General features: G+C 38.6%; 1 protein-coding gene across 1 annotated transcript in view; it reads left to right on the plus strand.

The window, feature by feature from the left end:
• Nucleotides 1-2587: 2587 nt before the first annotated feature.
• The window catches only part of PSPC1 (paraspeckle component 1), a 70340-nt gene continuing 54303 nt past the window's right edge, over nt 2588-18624 (plus strand). Inside the window, exons 1-2 of the mRNA XM_021678321.1 lie at nt 2588-3115; nt 9737-10038. Coding sequence (XP_021533996.1) covers nt 2750-3115; nt 9737-10038 — 668 coding nt within the window. The 5' untranslated portion in view covers nt 2588-2749. The remainder of the gene's footprint in view (nt 3116-9736; nt 10039-18624) is intronic.

The raw sequence follows: 18624 nt of genomic DNA on the forward strand, positions 1-18624 counted from the left end.
AGGTGTAAGAACACCAGGAGAATATGATAGTATAGAACACAGAATAGTGTTTCCAGAAGTTAGGAGAAAAGTGACCAATAATAACACTTATGGTATCAGAATATTTTCCAAAGATTATACTGTAATTCATTTACTATGCACAATAACTGTTAAATAGGTATTATTCCCAAATTATACATGGTGAAACTCAGGCACGGGTCTACAATGTCAAATGCTGCTGAAAAGTCTGAGATTTGACTGTTGCACCTGGTAAAGTAGAGTCACCCATTGTGCCAAGAGAGGTTTCAGAGGAATGGAATGTGGGGATAGACATCTGATTAATGTGGCTTAAGGAGATATCAAATGAGCAAATAGAGACAGAAAATATAGACAATTCTTCTGCTCTCTCTGTTTCTCTCTAGTAAAGAAATAGCTAAAGGACAACATTGGTCTAGGAAGGGTTTTTTTTCTTTTCTTTCTTTTTTTTTTTTAAAGTGACAGTTTCGTCAGCAGTTTGTTTTGTTTTGCACATGGATATAGTTGAGTACAGATCAAGGGACCGACCATTTGGGAAGATGACTAGTTAACTGCAGAAGCAAGGTGCTTGGAAAGAAGATGCTATCCAGGGGGTTGGCCTTAGAGGGGATCACTGGCAATTCATTCTTGTAACAGGAGGGAAGACTACATATGGTATTAGGTTAGTTGATTTGGTGCTGATCGAGTGAGGCAATTTTATTCTGATTGTGTCTTTTTCTTCAGTGAAGTCAATAAAAACTGACATTATTGGCTATGAATGAGGTGGGGGGAGTGTTGGTCTGAGGAGAGAGAAAATAGTCTGAAATTGTTAGGTGAGAGAAATAAGTAGGGGCTGAGGTCCTACCACACATTTGTGGTTGTAAATTTAAAGAGTGGTGAAAAAGTTATTACGGGGTGTGGAGAAGGAAGAGTAAAGAAGAGGGAGAGCAGGAGAGGGAGCATAAGCTCATGTTTATATTGGCACGAGAATTTTGGAGCTGGGATTTTTGCTGAAGGAGAGGGGAAATATTCTCCAACTTGCAAGGGATCACGGAGAATGTCTCTGTCTCATCCTTAAGTCTAGTGACACATGGGATGTAGGAAAAATGTCCACCTCTAGGGAGGGCTGTTGGGGAAGCAATCTTCAGAGGAAAACAATATTCCAGTTAAAGCAGGAAAGTGAAGATGTTCAGAGAAAAAATTAAAGATAGGGGATTCTGCTGATGACAGAGAGTGAGTTTCCAAGCACTTAGTAGAAGCTTTAGAGCAACTGAGAGGGGTGTGGGGAAGTGGGTCAGACTCAGGAATTTACAGAACTCTCTGGGGATTAGAGTCTGGGTGATTAGAATTTGGATGGTAACTAAGGTAAATAGGGATTAGTCTTGATGGTATTTTATTTTTAAATTCTTGGATAGTTTAAAAATTTTTAAGGCATAATTTACAAACAGTAATACTGACCCTTTTAGTGCACAGTTTACCAAGTTTTGACAAACACATACAATTGTGTAGCCACCACCTCATTCAGAATATAGTTTCATCATTCCAAACATTTCCCTGTGTCCCTGTGTAGTCACCCCACCCCCAGCTCCTGGCGGCCACTGATCTGTGTTCTGTAGTGCATTCCTTTTTATTGCTAAGCGTATTTTATTATATGAATGTCACACTGTTTACCTATCACTAGTTGGACATTTGGATTGTTTCCAGTTTTTGTTGATTACAAATAAAGCCCCTGTAAACATTTGCATATATTTTTTCTGTGAACACAAGTTTTCACTTCACTTGGGTAATTAGGAGTGGGATTGCTCTTCTTAAGTGAGCATATGTTTAACCTCATGAGAAACTACTAAAATGTTTTGCAGAGAGTGAATTCATTTCTTTCTAACACTCACTGAAGAGTGCCTGCCCATGTCCCAGGAGAGGTACTGAGCAGACCTGAGTAGTTTGGCAGACACTGTATGGCTCACAAATATTAAAATATTTGCAATCTGGCCCTTTACAGAAAATATTTGTTGACCTGTGTTATGGAGTATGGTCCATAGTTGTTCAGAATTTCATAAGCTATTTCATGGAGTCCTTCTCCGAGGCGAATAATCAACAGCATAATTATTTTATAGAACAGGATTATATCAGTAAATATAATAAAAACCCTGCTGTTGAAACAGGCAGAAATAAATGTTTTTACGTGTTCCAATTACTGGGAAATATCTTCTTATTCAATGCTATGCATAAAATCTGCAAGTTTTCATTTTTCCATAGTCATTGAGAATTGAGCTGGATATTTAAAAGAATATAGATATTCCCCAAATCATTGTGTTTTCACACGCTGGATGCACACATAACACAATTTTTCTCACAAGTGCAACCCAACAGTCTGCTAATTTAGAAGGATGGGAAACCGCATTTCGCGAAGCCTAGAAGGTGACTTGGCTCCACAGCGCATTTAATATTGTGCTCATGCGCATGCTAGTTATCGTGCCGTTGGCGCCAATAATGCGCAGGCGCGGTGGCTCCGGCGCCGGCCTTTGCGGAGGGGCGGGGCTTACAGCTGGCGTCTCTTCTTGTAACTGCGGCTGGTGGCAGCGCCATTTTGAACGTGCGGCTACCCGGGCCGTGAGTCCTACTAGGCGGGGCAGCGCGCTAGGCGACCTAGCTGTCTTCTCTGACTTTTTCCTTCTATATTCCGTTTCTTTAGGTATATACAGAGATACGCTATAGCTCTAGAATTATATCCAGTATCTGAAGTCAACTCACTAAGATGATGTTAAGAGGAAACCTGAAGCAAGTACGCATTGAGAAAAACCCGGCCCGCCTTCGAGCTCTTGAGTCCGCGGCAGGCGAGAGCGAGCCGGCGGCCGCCATGGCCCTCGCGCTGGCGGGGGAGCCGGCGCCACCTGGCCCCGTACCCCCGGAGGACCACCCCGATGAAGAGATGGGATTCACCATTGACATCAAGAGCTTCCTCAAGCCGGGCGAAAAGACGTACACGCAACGCTGTCGCCTCTTCGTGGGGAACCTGCCCACGGACATCACGGAGGAGGACTTCAAGAGGCTCTTCGAGCGCTACGGCGAGCCCAGCGAGGTCTTCATCAATCGGGACCGTGGCTTTGGCTTCATCCGTTTGGTGAGTGTCGGACCTGGCTGGCGGGGGTGTGAGGGGAAGGGGTCGTGAAGGGAGGCCCCTGCGAGGAGCCGGGCGCCGCCGGCAGCGGTCCACGTTCCTCAGCCGCCTAGGAGAAAGCCCTTGTCCCAGCTGCGGCCTTTGCTGTGGCCTGTGAAAATCGCGGCGCCTCCCGCCCTTATCTTTCCCGCCGCGCTGGATTGTCCTTTCACCCAGAGTGGCGTTTTAGCCCGGTATTTCCGATTAGCCGGCTCGGTTTCCCGTCGCTCCGTGGTTGCTGTCGCCAGCGTTTTCTGCTCTGCGCGCGTCCGGCTTCGCTTGCCCCGCGCTACATAGGCTACGGCTAACCCGGCCCAATGGGTTTAAGGTCTCTGATTCCGACAAGGGTCAGGAACGTTTTGGGGTGAGACTTCTTGCAGGCACAATTGTGTTAAGGGAAATGAATTAGATATGAATTTGGAACGGAAGCTTCGGTCTTACCAGAAATTTCATTGGGCATGGAGGACCAACCGGCGGACTCGCTTCTTAAAAATTTTCCAAATCATCTCCTTGATTGCAACCAGAGTTGCATGTTTAACGGTAAATCATTTTGTTTCTCCTCCACCTCAGCGCAGCCCACCTTTAAACTGCCTAGTTCTTAAACTCTGCAATATTGGGACGGTGTTGAATTGTTACGTATCTAGTGTAGGATGCTCTCTTCCTAAACATTCTGGACGTTTCCACGTTTTTGCGGGGGGGGGGTATGAATTACATACTGTTCTATATTTTACGTGCACATTTTAATGCTAGGAGAGTATACATTTTACTTTTTAGTCTAAGTCTTAAAAGTTTTCCAATAACATGCAAAAATTGTGCCTCCCTTACGTTTTTTATTTTAATTTAAACAGCGGGGGTTTACTCTTACAGGCCAAAATATCTACTTTATTCGGTTTTCCTATGTGCTTTGTGGTGAATTCCATCAGTGTCAGTTATACAGCTTTATTGTAATTCGTATTTAGATGCTGGATTTTTTTTCCAACAAAATATTTTTCTTGGAGACATTTTACACAAGGGCTTATTTGTGTTGTGTTGCCTTTCTAGTTTGACCCTCAAATTTTATGTGCATGGCAGTTTGTGGAAGCTTTCTTATTGGAGTTGTAACATTGAAAATCGGGTTCTCTTCATGATTGGCCAAGGCAAAATTTTAATATGTAGATAGAATTGATTGTAATTTAATGACATTGTATTTTTTAGGGAGAACATTTGAACATTTAAAATCTAAATGGCTTCAAGAGAAGGGTAAATCTTCATAGGGTATTAAGATCTGGAAATTTCCTTAAAATTGAAGTTAAGTAATCAGTGCGTTTTGAACATAAAATTATAAATATCTTTTGGACGTTAGAGAAACAGTCTGTCATTTGGTAAAATTATTTTTAATACAATTCCAAAAGTTATGTTAAAGGAACTTAGGTTTCTAATGAAGTGTTTTAGGCAATTTTTAGTAAACTTTACAAAGATGTTATTTAACATTTTCATACTCTTTAGCCTCTGGCACCCTGTTGGTCTGTTCTAAAGTTGACATTCTGGAGGAAGAATGGTAGGACTGCATTTCCTTTTGTTTGGGAAGCCTTACGCTTAAAAAATAAGCCAATAGTAAACATTTTGACATGGAAAAATCTTTTTCCTTCTATCTTTAAAGCTACTGATAATCCTTTTTTTCCTTTAATGTATTAGCCCTGTCCAATAGAACTTCTGCAGTGTTGGAAATGCTATGTGTATGTGCTGTCCAATGTAGTAGCTACTAGCCATATGTGACTGTTGAGCACTTGAAATGTAGCAATTGTGCTGGAGGATTTAAACTTTAAATTTTACTTATTCTTAAATTTAAATAGCCATACGTGGCTAGTGGATATTTGCTTTTAGTTTCTTTTAAAAAAAAGTCTATGGGATTATGAAATGGGGAGATGAGAAGGCCCTTGTCTGCTCCTTTGGGATATGCTCCTCCAAACCTCTCATGCTGTATTTTTTGTGTAGGAATGTTAAAAATACGTCAGTGGGAAATTAGAATTTAGCTTACAAGATTTGGCTTTATGGATAACTTTACTGTTTAATCTGAGCTCTATGATTAACAGGTACATTTAAAAGCCTTAAATATTTCTGAGCTCTTACATATCTTTTTCTACCTAGGAAAATCATATAGTGTATACCTGATTTGAATGTAAGTAATGGTGTAGTGGCTATAGTATGTAGTGGTGGTGTAGTGGCCCTATAATAATGGTGTAATTTTATTTGATTTCTATTTTTAGAAATACTTTTTATTTGTTTAGTTAATCTTTAAAATTAAATAAATTTTTTACAGTGGTGGTTGTAGTTTTCCAGTTAATTGATGAGGTGAGACATTTTGGAGATGGTGTAGGGTCAGCATTGCTAGTATGTAATGGTGAGGAAAAAGAATTGAAGCGGCGTTTCCTTATAAGGTCCTAATCCATATTGTAAATCCACGGTACATTAGGGTTGAAATAGACTGTGTTTAATTTAGGTACATTTTGTGGAATTTTAGACCCAAAAGCTTCTTTTTTAGGTTTTGAGTGGTTACTGACATTAGATTGGCTAAATTAACTGAGAACTTGTAGTGCATTTTTAAAAAAGTTTATTTATTTAAGTAATCTCTATACCCAGTCAGGGGCTCGAACTGACGACCCTGAGATTAAGAGCCACATGCTTCTCAGACTGAGCAGCCAGAAGTCCCAGTGGTGCATTTTAAAGCTAGTTTAATATAGTTAAAACTGGTATAAGTTTAACCTGAACTCTGTTTCTGCTTTTATCTCCCTCCTCCCCTACTTTTTTAGCTTTAGTAAACTAGACTTCTGAAGCGGTGATTCACAAAACTGTGGTTCCTTTCCAGCAGATTCACATTTCTCTCTAGTGTACACAGATGGCCACTTATATTATTTTCCCTACCACTCATGCTAGCAATGCTGACTGACCCTAGACCATCTCAAAAATTGTTAACTGAGAATTTGTTAGAAATGCAAATTCTAAGACCCCACCTTAGATTAGATGTACTGAATCAGAAATTGTGGGGTTGGGGCTCAATAGTCTTGGGTTTTAATTAGCCCTCCATGTTATTTTTATGCTTGCTAAGGTTTGAGAACCACTCTTGTAATTAAAGAGTTACAAATCAGCCGAATTTACATTAATTTAGCCTTTGGGGACTAAACCCTCTCCCCTTGTGTTTTTTGTTTTTAATAATGAAATGCTGTGTGCTTTTTTTTTTTTTTAAAGATTTTATCTATTTATTTGCCAGAGAGACACAGCGAGAGAGGGAACACAAGCAGGGGGAGTGGGAGAGGGAGAAGCAGGCTTCCCGCAGAGCAGGGAGCCTGATGCGGGGCTCGACCCCAGCACCCTGGGATCATGGCCTGAGCCGAAGGCAGACGCTTAACGACTGAGCCACCTAAGTGCCCCAATGCTGTGTTCTTCTTAATGGAATGTCAAATACTGAAAAAGATGTTGTGGAATCTCCTTAGTGGGCCTGTCCAGCATATAATTTAAAGTGCTCTTTTAGTTCAGGTAATTTTCGTATTACAATTTTAATTCTAGTGAAAGATTGCCCCCTAACACATTAAATGTAATCACTGTTAAACTTGGTGTGATTTTTCCATAGCAAACCATACTGTACACATTTTGTGATTTGAGGTTTTCATTTAATATCTCTTTGACATCTTTTCATATCATTAGATTGATTTTTAATGACCATATTGTATTTCACAGTGTGAATGGACTGCTAGTTACCCAGTCAACTCTCTGTTGATTGACTTGAAGGCTATTTCCATTTTGCATCAGTGGATTTCCTTGTACTTAATTAATTTAGTACTCTTGCAGTGGTCAGTTTTAACCACTAGCGAACAGTGAGAAAAGATCAGGTGCTTTGAAAGAGCCTTTCGAAAGGGTCCAATGGCCATCATGAGATCCTAATTCAAGTGGTCTCTATCTTGGGGTAGTCACTTAGTTTCTTGTTATTTTTTGTATTCCTTTAAGTTAAAAGCCTATAGTTTTACTTTTTATGCAGAGTGATGCAGGGACACTAGCTGGAAGGAGGGACTTATGGTGTATTGGTAGAGATTATGAATTCTGTATAGATCTGGGGGCGAGTTACTTCAACCTGTCTAGGCTTATTTCCCCATATGTGAAGTGGGGATAGTAACAACCCACTTTGTAAGATTGTTGATGAGGATAATGAAAGCTAATGTGTGTGTGTGTGTATTTATATGGATATATATGTATATTTATATAAAATAATGGCTAGCATATAGTACCTACTTAGTAAAAGTTACCTTGTTATCGTTATTCTGTGGCATGAAGTAAAGAATCATTTCAGACACATAATTTTAATTGATTTTACAGATAACTGTAGTACACATTTACAGCAGTGGTTCTTAAATGGGGTGGTTTTGCTTCCCAGGGGACATTTGACAATGTCTCGAGACATTTTTCGTTGTCAAAAGTGGGGGTGGTTCTACTGGCTTAAATCTCCTATAATGCACAGGACAGCCCCCCACAATAGGAATTATCTTGCCCATAATGTCAAGAGTGCTAAAGTTGAGAAACCCTGATGTAGAATTATTTAAAACCATGAAAAGTACAAGCTTTGAAGAAGGATTATGGTATTGAAAATTCCTGACAGCATAAACATTTTATTTGGCCCCAAAATACTAAAAATTGAATTCATTGCCAACTGTAAAAAAAATTACTTGATTTAACATAAAAATTGGGATTTCCTACTTCCCTTGGGGGAAAAATACGTGATGTTGTGAATATACATGACTGAATCTGAACAGGAGATGCCCTCTGGAAGCACTCTTCAGTTTTATTTCATTTATTTATTATTTTCTTAAGATTTTATTTTTAAGTAATCTCTACTCCCAGTGTGGGGGTTGAATTCACAACCCGGAGATCCAGAGTGACAACGCTTTACCAACTGAGCCAGCCAGGCGCCCCACCACTCTTCAGTTTTAGAAAGTCCTCACCGGTTTTCTTTATCCTCCTACCCTTAAACATTTACTCTGAAAAAATTTCAGATATATAGCAATGAACATCTATCTAGATTGTCTAAGTTTTGTTATATATGTTTTTTTCACTTATCTATTCATCTCTGTCTCTGCCCATCAGTTCTTGACTTTCTGAACACTCTGGCATGCTTGTCATTAACTAGAGTCCAGTATTATTTTTTGAGGTATTTGAAATCTGCATACAGCAAAATGCACAAATTATAAGTGTACAGTTTGGTGATTTTAGACGAATAACATTTGTTTAATTCAGATTCCTGTCAAGATACAGAACACTATCATCACCCCCATGAAATTTCCTCATTCCTCTTCCCATTCCCAGTTATACCCAACAGCATTTTAAAATCTACCTCTCAGAGTTGTTGGATTATATGACATACTAGGTACAAAGTACCTGTCCCTTGTTAGATATTTATTGAATGCTTGCAGATACTTTTAAGAATAATTTAAAAAAAATTTAAGAGTAATTTTTATTTACTTATTTATTTTTGAGATTTTATTTTTAAGTAATCTCTGTACCCAAGCTGGGGCTTAAATTTACAACCCTGAGATCAAGTCACATGTTTTACTGACTTAGCCGGTTAGGCACCCCAAGACTAATTTTTAAAGATAGCTATTTTGAAAATCTGTAAAAAGGTTAGATTCATTTGTCTTTGTAACATTAGTTCTGTAGATAGATTTTTGCATAAGTGCAGTAATTTAAATGTCATGAATATTTTAGGGATTATATAAGGATCTATTGTGACCTTAAGACTTTTTTCATAAGACAGTATATTTGTTCTCTTACAAATCCATATAAAACTTCTTTCAGTTCTCTCTGGAGAGTTCTCACAACACAAAGAAAAAGAACATGTCTATATTAAACTTGTCAGTTTGTTGATAATGTTTAGATGTCTATATTCTTGAATTCTTCAAGTAGGAGGTTACCTAGTGGTTTCAGCAATGAATGTATTTTCTAGTTTATAAATGCATGTGCACTTGATTCTCTCTATAATGGAGAGAACTCTTACAGCCCATGATTGTACATGGTTGCTTCTCAATATAATGGAGAAATGTGTAGCCCATGAAAGTATTTCAGAAGTGGTTAACAACATCTGATAGTAGTTTTCATAGATGATATAAAAAAGAAAAAGAGAAGGGGTTTTTTCTGGCATTGGAGAGGTGGGATGAGGTGGGATGTTTTATTAAGATATGAATATCAAAAACATGGAATATATGGGAAATTATTCTGTTTTCAATAATAGCTTCCAGTAACTGGTGCTTGGTCTCAAAAAGTATGATTTTCTTTTAATATATGGAGGAGATTTTAAAAAAAGATCTTGCTTCGAATATTTAATAGCTGGTAATTTCTGAATAGATAATTTTTTAGTGATGACTTGGGACATTGGGGTATTTAAACATACTTATTTTTGAATAATTAATACAATGCATGTGATACCAAAATTGAATGACACAAAAACAGAGTGACTCTAACAGTCATTTTCCAAAAGCTACTCAGCTCTTCTCCCTAGAAACCACTATTTAAAATTATTTGTGTTACTATCATCTTTAAAAAGTGATTTTTCCTCCTAAAAAGGAATCCAGAACACTGGCTGAAATTGCAAAAGCAGAGCTGGATGGCACCATTTTGAAGAGCAGACCTCTCCGAATTCGTTTTGCTACACATGGAGCAGCCCTAACTGTCAAGAACCTTTCGCCGGTTGTTTCCAATGAGCTGCTAGAGCAAGCATTTTCCCAGTTTGGTCCTGTAGAGAAAGCCGTTGTGGTTGTGGATGATCGTGGTAGAGCGACAGGAAAAGGTTTTGTAGAATTTGCAGCAAAACCTCCTGCACGAAAGGCTCTGGAAAGATGTGGTGATGGGGCGTTCTTGCTAACAACGTAAGTTTTAAACATCTCATCATCCTTCTGTGCAGTTGCAAATGGGCTTCTCTCTGTTCTGAACTTCTGTCTTTCCTTGTACAGTTCATACTGTCTTGGCATATGGTAAGTAGGTGTTGAATAAATATTCACTGAATATAAATAAGAAATTTTTGTGTATCTCCAGGAGTCAGGAGTCATACTTCAGACTTCAGTGTATTGATTCATACTTGAATCTTAGAAATGTATTCTTTTATGATTTTCATTCAGCTGACTGAATGTCTATTATATGCAAAGGAAAATTTTATATTTAAATAATGGTTGAATGACATTTTAATCAACTCTTTAAATGCTTTTTTTTTTTTTTTTTTTTAAGTTTTAGCAGAACTGGCTTTATTATGTATTGTTAGGTTGTTTACAGAATTTCTGGAAATTCAAGGGAATCAAGCTTTGTTGCTATGCTTTCAGCAGAGATACAGCTAAAAGAAATGCCCAGCCTCTTCATGAGATTGATAAATGCATAATTTTCATGAATTAAAATGCACCCAATTTTAAAGGTAAAACTCAATGAGTTTTACTCATTGAGTATGAGTATTCAATGAATGTACTTATGTAACTTACAATCACAATCAAATAGAGAACTTTTTCATCATCCAAACAAGTTCCTTTGTGTTCTTTTGCAGTTATTTTCCACCCCTTAACACTGTCCTACACAAAGCTATTGATCTTTCTGCACTCCTGTAAATTAGTTTTGTCTTTTCTAGTTATTTCATGTAAATGAAATAGTATGTACTCTTTTGTGTTTGATTTTTTTTTTTTTTAAGATTTTATTTATTAGAGAGACAGAGAGAGAGCATGAGCAGGGCAGAGGGAGAAGGACAGGCAGACTCCCAGCTGAGCAGGGAGCCTGACTCCGGGCTCGATCCCAGGACTCTGGGATCACAATCTGAGCTGGAGGCAGACAGTTAACTGACCGAGCCACCCAGGAGCCACCTGTGTTTGATTTCTTTGGCTTAGCATAATAATTTATGAGATTTCACCTATACCATTGTATCAGTATTTTGTTCCTTTTTATGGCTGAGTTTTATTCCGTCATATGGACATAATCACAGTTTGCCCAGTGATCTAAGGGTGGGTGAATGTTCAAGTTGTTTCCAACTGTTCACCATTTTGAATCAAACTACCATGAACATTTGTGTAAAGGCTTCTTGTGAACATTATGTTTTCATGTGGCTTGGGTAATATTTAGGGGTAAACAGCTGAATTTTCAACTTTATAAGAAACTGCCAAGTTGTTTTCCAAAATGATTGTATCATTTCACATTCCTACCAGCAATGAGTGGGAGAGTTCTAGTTTAGTTGCTCCATACCTTCACCAACACTTGATATTTTTAGTCTTTTGGATATTCTAGTGATAGGAGCGTCTCATGGTGAGTTTAAATTTTATTTTCCTAACTACTAATGATTAGCATCTTTTCATGTGCTTTTTGGCTCTTTTTATATCTTTTATGAAGTGTCGGAATTTTTTGCCTATATTTTAATTGGGAGGTTTGCCTTACTGAATTAAAACATCTGGCTACAGGGGCGCCTGGGTGGCTCAGTCGTTAAGCATCTGCCTCCAGCTCAGGTCATGATCCCAGGGTCCTGGGATCGAGCCCCACATTGGGCTCCTGCTCGGCGGGAGGCCTGCTTCTCCCTCTCCCACTCCCCCTGCTTGTGTTCCCTCTCTCGCTGTGTCTTTCTCTGTCAAATAAATAAATAAAATCTTTAAAAAAAAAAAAATCTGGATACAGGTCTGTTTTATGATGATTTCTCCCAGTCTGTGGCTTGCTTTTTAATTTTCTTAATAGTGTTCTTCAGAAAGCAGAAGTGAAGTATAATTTATGATTTTTTTTCTTTTATGATTTGTGCTTTTTGGATCCTTTTATGAAATTTTTGCCTTTCCCAAGGTAGCAAAGTTTTTCTTGTGCTTTCTTGAGACATTTTATAGCGTTTTTATTTATACCTGTGGTCCATTTTGAACATGATGTGAGATAACAGTTCGTTTTTTTTCATACATATATCCATTTGTTCCAGCAGCAGTCATTGAAAAGATTATGATATCTCCTTTTTTATCTTTTATCTTTATCAAAAATCTTGGCAAAAAAAATCTGCACTATATTTTGTTTCATTGATCTGCGTGTCTATTACACCAATACTTTTTTCTTAAGATTTTATTTTATTTTATTTTAGATATTATTAGAGAGAGTGAGCATGTGAGAGTAGAACGGTGGGGGAGGGGGGGTCGGGAGCGGCAGAATGGAGAGTGAGAAGCAGGCTCCTGCTGAGCAGGAAGCCCCTGAGCTGAAGGCAGATGCTTAACCGACTGAGCCACCAGGCGCCCCTTAAAGATTTTATTTTTAAATAATCTCTGCACCCAACATTGGGCTTAAATTTACAACTCTGAGATCAAGAGTTGGCTCTACTGACTGAGCCAGCCAGGTGTGCCCCACACCAGTACTGTACTTTCTTAATTACTTTATGCTAGGGTTTGAAATTAGGTAGTATCACCTAACTTTTTTCTTTTTTCAAAATTGTTCTGGGTATTCTTGTTTTGTATATCCTTACTTATTTTATCTATCTACCTGTTTATTTCCCAATTTGAGTATAGTTAATGTACAATGTTACATTAGTTTCAGATTATTTTTACTGATTTTATTTAAAAAAATTTTTTTTTAAAGATTTTATTTATTTGACAGAGAGAGACACAGTGAGAGAGGGAACACAAGCAGGGGGAGTGGGAGAGGGAGAAGCAGGCTTCCCGCCAAGCAGGAACCCGGATGCGGGGCTCGATCCCAGGACCCTGGGATCATGACCTGAGCTGAAGGCCGACGCTTAATGACTGAGCCACCTAGGCACCGCTATTTTTACTGATTTTAAAATCAACTTGTCAATTTAAAAAAATTCTGCTGGGCTTTTGATTGAAATTGCCTTGAGTGTATAGGTCATTCTGGGGAATATTGACATCTTCACAATACTGACTTTTCCATTCCATGAATGTGGTGTATTTCTCCATTTACTTAAAAATACTTGAAGTAATTATAATAGTCATTAAACCTCTTGCTATATTAACATGCCTTTCCTTTCAATTTGCCCATGACAAAGTTCTTGATGTTCATCCTTAGTCTTTACACTGGATTTAGTGTAAAAGTTCCTTAGTTGATTATTGTATTGATTCCTTTTATCTCTGTTAGTAGTAAAGTGTTTCCATTTGCTATATTATTGGTTGGGATCATTAAAATATTTTAGGGTTTGGGGGACTGGATACAAACAATATAAAACATCTTGTTTTTGGCCCCACAGCTTAGTTTGGTGATTTGTAAAGCATTTTCAGTTTGTTTTGGACTGTTAACCATTCATGCTAAAGCTGTAATTCATGTTACATCTGTTTTACAGCACTGCCAATTTGTTCCTTCAGAGACTTTTTGGTCTTGTTCCCTTTGCTTAGAGAATGCTTGCTCTCCACATCACAGGCCTTGTTCCATTTTATTCACCTTTTGCTAAATGTTATCTTCTCAGAGAAGTAGTTTTATCTTCATATAGTCATCCCCTCCGCAGCGTCACTGATACTCTCCTCTCCCAATTTATTTTTTGTCATAGCATTTACTGTTTTAATTTGTATGTCTTTCTCTGCAGTAGCATGTAAGTTCCATGAGGGCAAGGGCTTTGTCTTGTTCAACACTATAATCCTAGCACCTGTGTTCTTTTTTTAATTAAATTTACTTTAAGTCCAGTATAGTTAACATACAGTGTTATATTAGTTTCATGTGTACCGTATAGTATTCAACAATTGTGTATCTTACTCAGTGTTCATCAAAATAAGTGTGCTCTTAGTCCCTTTAACCTATTTCACCCATTCACACCCCCCCGCCCCAACCATCTGTTTGTTCTCTGTAGTTAGAGTCTGCTTTTTGGTTTGTCTCTTTTTTCCCTTTTGTTTCGTTTCTTAAATTCCACATATGAGTGAAATCATACGGTATTTGTCTTTCTCTGACTTACTTTGCTTAGTATTATACTCTCTTAGCACCTGTAGTCTCGTAATTCCTGGCCACAAAGTAAGCTAGTAGTTATTTAATGAAGGAAGGAAGGAAATAAAGCAATAGGCAAGGCATGTGATTAGTATTTTTTCCACTGCAGGCATTGGGAAATACTTATGTACTCCAGGTAGCTTTTGGAATAATTTAAAAACAGTTCTGAGGGAATGTACAAGGTGTTGAACATTGTATTATCTGTCATACTTCACAATCATAAGCATGGTGGATTTTCATAGCACTGTTCCATTTTTCAGAGGAGAAAACCGGCTGAGAGATGTTAAGTAATTTGTAATTGTACAACTAATAAATGGTGGATTTTATTTATTTATTTTTAAAGATTTTATTTATTTATTTGACAGAGATAGAGAGCACAAGTAGGCAGAGGGAGAGGGAGAAGCAGGCTCTCCGCTGAGCAGGGAGCCGGACGTGGGGCTCGATCCCAGGACCCCAGGATCATGACCTGAGCCAAAGGCAGCCACTTAACCGACTGAGCCACCCAGGCGCCCCTGAATGGTGGATTTTAGTCTGACATCGTATCCCTTGCTTTTCATTTTGTGCTACAGGTGGAATTTTTTATAGACTGTTCTTGCTCCAAACTTTGTTTTTAGTTAAACCTTCTAATGGAACCCAGGATGCTCTTTTCCCTGTTTGAATAGTTGGTATCAGCTGAAATGTAACTTCATGTAGAGGAATTTCCTCACTGCCTTATCTGAAGTGGGCTCCCTCTGTTAATTCTTTCTGACAGCATTGTGTTTTTCCTTCTTAGCTCTTAAAAGTATTTGTTTACTCATTCTTTTTTGTTTGTTTGTTTTGGTCTTTTAGAACACTTCAGGGATGGTGGTGTTTACTCTGATTCTCTAGCCCCCACGTACGGTCTTCTTGGTACATTTTGGGTAATCAGATATTTATTGACAGACTGACTGAATCTCAGATATCAAGGATAATACAAGTGATTTATAGGAGTGGTATCATAGGGATTTAGAACTACACAGGAATTGAGTAGGCATAATGCTAGCTGCTCACTACTTAAATTTCTCTCTCTAGTTTTTCTTTTTTTTTCTTTTCTTTAAAGGTTTTTTTTTTAAATTATTTGACGTGGGGGCGGGGAGCACAAGGCAGAGGGAGAAGCACATTCCCCGCTGAGCAAGGAGCCCAATATGCGGCTCGATCTCAGGACCTTGGGACCACGACTCCACCCGAAGGCAGCGGCTTAACCGACTGAGCCATCCAGGCACCTCTGTTCTGTTTTTTTTTTCTTTTTCCTAAAGACCATTACAGGTTAAATTAAATGAAGATGTAGCGATTTTACCATTTGCCAACTGATACCCTAAAAATGATGTTGGGGTTGTTTCTGTAGAAAGAAGCAGAAAAATGTATATTTCATTTTTTTTTTGTTTAAGATTTTATTTATTTTAGAGAGTGTGCACGAGCAGGGGGAGAGGGACTGAGTGAGAGGGAGAAGCGGACTCCCTGCTGAGTGCAGAGCCCCACATGGGGCTCAGTCCAGAACCCCGAGATCATGGCAGGAACTGAAGTCAGATGCTCAACCAACTCAGCCACCAGGTGCCCCGTATGTTTCAATTTTAGTTAGAAAAAGACATTTTTGCTTTAAAGCAGCCCTTTAATGTTACTGTATATGGTGTCTACATTCACTAATTGTTAGCATTTTGACACGTTTTATTTCACTATATACATACAGTTTTGGATTTTTTGTTTTTTTGGCTAATTCTTTTGAGAGTCAGGTACAGATGTCATACTTTATCCCTGAATGCAGTACTTGATATGCATCTGTTAAGAATATTTTCTAAGGCGCCTGCCTGGGTGGCTCAGTCAGTTGAGCAACTGCCTTCGGCTCAGGTCATGATCCTGGAGTCCCGGGATCGAGTCCCGCATCGGGCTCCCGGCTCAGCGGGGAGCCCGCTTCTCCTTCTGACCCTCCCCCCCTCATGCTGTTTCTCTCTCGCTCGCTCTCTAATAAATAAATAAATAAAATCTTTAAAAAAAAAAAGAATATTTTCTTAAAAGTTACAATATAATTGTTATACTGAAGAAATCTAACATTTATTCAATATAGGCATACCTTGGAGATACCGCAGATTCAGATCTAGACCAGTGCTGTAAAGTTAATGTCACAGTAAAGTGTGTCAAATGAATTCTTTGGTTTCCCAGTACGTAAAGTTATATTTATACCTATAAACTATAGTTTATTAAGTGTGAAATAGCATTATGTTTTAAAAAAAGTGCATGCCTTAATTAAAAAAATACTGACTGGTTGATGGTTGCTGAAGGTTGGGGTGGTTGTGGCAATTTCTTAAAATAAGATGATATTGAAATTTGCCGCATGAATAGTCTCCCTTACAGGCAAGATTTTTCTGTAGCATGTGGTGCTGTTTGATACCATTTTACCCACAGTAGAACTTCTTTCAAAATTGGGAGTCTGTCCTCTCAAACCCTGCTGATGTGTTACCAACTACATTTATGTAATATGCTAAGTTCTTTGTTGTCATTTCAACAGTCTTCACAGCATCTTCACTAGGAGTAGAGTCCCATCTCCAGAAACCACTTTCTTTGCACATCCATAGAAGCAGCTCCTCATTCGTTAAAGTTTTACCATGGGATTGCATCAATGTGGTCCCATCTTCAGGCCCCGCTTCTAGTTTGCTTGCTGTTTCCACCACATCTGCAGTTACTTCCCCCACTGATGTCTTGAACCCCTCAGCTGAAAGGCATCCATGAGGGTTAGGTTAGAATCAACTTCTTCCAAACTCCTGTTAATGTTGATAGTTAGACCTCTTCCCGTGCTTCCCATGAAGCACAGATGTTCTTAATGGCATCTAGAATGGTGAATCCTTTCTAGAAGTTTCTCATTCTGCTTTGCCCAGATCTATCAGAGGAATGAATCATTGTCTAAGGCAGCTATAGCCTTATGAAATGTATTTATTAAATAATAAGACCTGAAAGTTGAAATTGCTCCTTGATCTGTGGGGCTGCAAAATGGATGTTGTGTCAGCAGGCGTGAAAACAACATTAATCTTGCTGTATATCGCCATCAGACCTCTTGGGTGACCAGGCGCATTGTCAAGGAGCAGCAATATTTTGAAAGGAATCTTTTTTTTTCTGATCAGTAGATCTCAGCAGTGGGCTTAGAATATTCAGTAAACCATGTTGTAAGTAGATGTGCTGTCATCCAGGCTTTGTTGTTCTATGTGTAGAGCACAGGCAGAGTGGATTGAGCATAATTTTTAAGGGCCCTAGCATTTTCAGAATGGTCGGTGAGCATTGGCTTCATCTTCAGGTCACCAAGCTGTGTTAGCCCCTAACAAGACAGTCAGCCTGTCCTTTGAATCCAGGCATTGACTTTTTTTTTTTTTTTTAAGATTTTATTTATTGATTCATGAGAGACAGAGAGAGAGGCAGAGGGAGAAGCAGGCTCCTAAGGAGCAGGGAGCCCGATGTGGGGCTCGATCCCAGGACCCTGGGATCATGACCTGAGCTGAAGGCAGATGCTTAACGACTGAGCCACCTAGGCGCCCAGCATCCTTTTCTTTTTATTAAGTTTACCTGACTGTTATATTGTGAGTCTTTTTGATATTATAAAAAATCCATGGTTTGTTACAGCTATGCCAGACTTAAGTATTCCTTTTTTGGACAATAGACATTCTATTATTAGACATTTAGGTTGTTGCCCTTTTTTTTGCTGTAATAACTAACCTTGTGGCAGACATTATGGGCCATAAATGTTTGGTTGTTCTTTGTTTCCTGGGTATAGATTTTTTTTTTTCTTAAGTTTAAAAAATTTTTTAAGTAATGTCTACACTCAATGTAGGGCTTGAACTCGGATCCTCAAGATCAAGAGTTGCATGCTCCACTGACTGAGCCAGGTAGGCGCCCCCCCCCCCCCCGGGTATAGATTTTTATGGGGCAAATGTATTCTGGAATTTCCATGGAAAAAGTTTAAATAGATGGTTCCCCCCCCCTTTTTTTTTTTAAGTTTTATTTATTTAAGTGGTCTCTGTACCTATCATGGAGCTTGAACTCACAGCCCCAAGACCAAGAGTTACACACTCCTCCAACTGATCCAAACCTGACTCAAAGGTTTGGTATATCACTATATGTGGTTTATCACTTTATTTCTAATAACAAAATATTGGCCAAATCTGAATTTCTTAATAGAGAATTGATTAAGTAGATCATATTTATAGTGGATTAGTATGTAGTTATTTTGTGAAGAATATTTCATGACACCAGGAAATGCAACACTCATGAAAAAAATTTCTTTATTATAATTTTTTTTTTAAAGATTTTATTTATTTATTTGACACAGAGATAGTACAAGTAGGCAGAGAGGCAGGCAGAGGGAGAGGGAGAAGCAGACTCCCCGCTGAGCAGGGAGCCCGACGTGGGGCTCGATCACAGGACCCTGGGATCATGACCTGAGCCGAAGGCAGCCGCTAAACCGACTGAGCCACCCAGGCGCCCCTCTTTTTTTTTTTAAAAGATTTTATTTATTTATTTGCGAGAGAGAATGAGAGACA

This window comes from Neomonachus schauinslandi, chromosome 3, assembly GCF_002201575.2.
Source record: "Neomonachus schauinslandi chromosome 3, ASM220157v2, whole genome shotgun sequence".
Classification (NCBI taxonomy): Eukaryota; Metazoa; Chordata; class Mammalia; order Carnivora; family Phocidae; genus Neomonachus; species Neomonachus schauinslandi.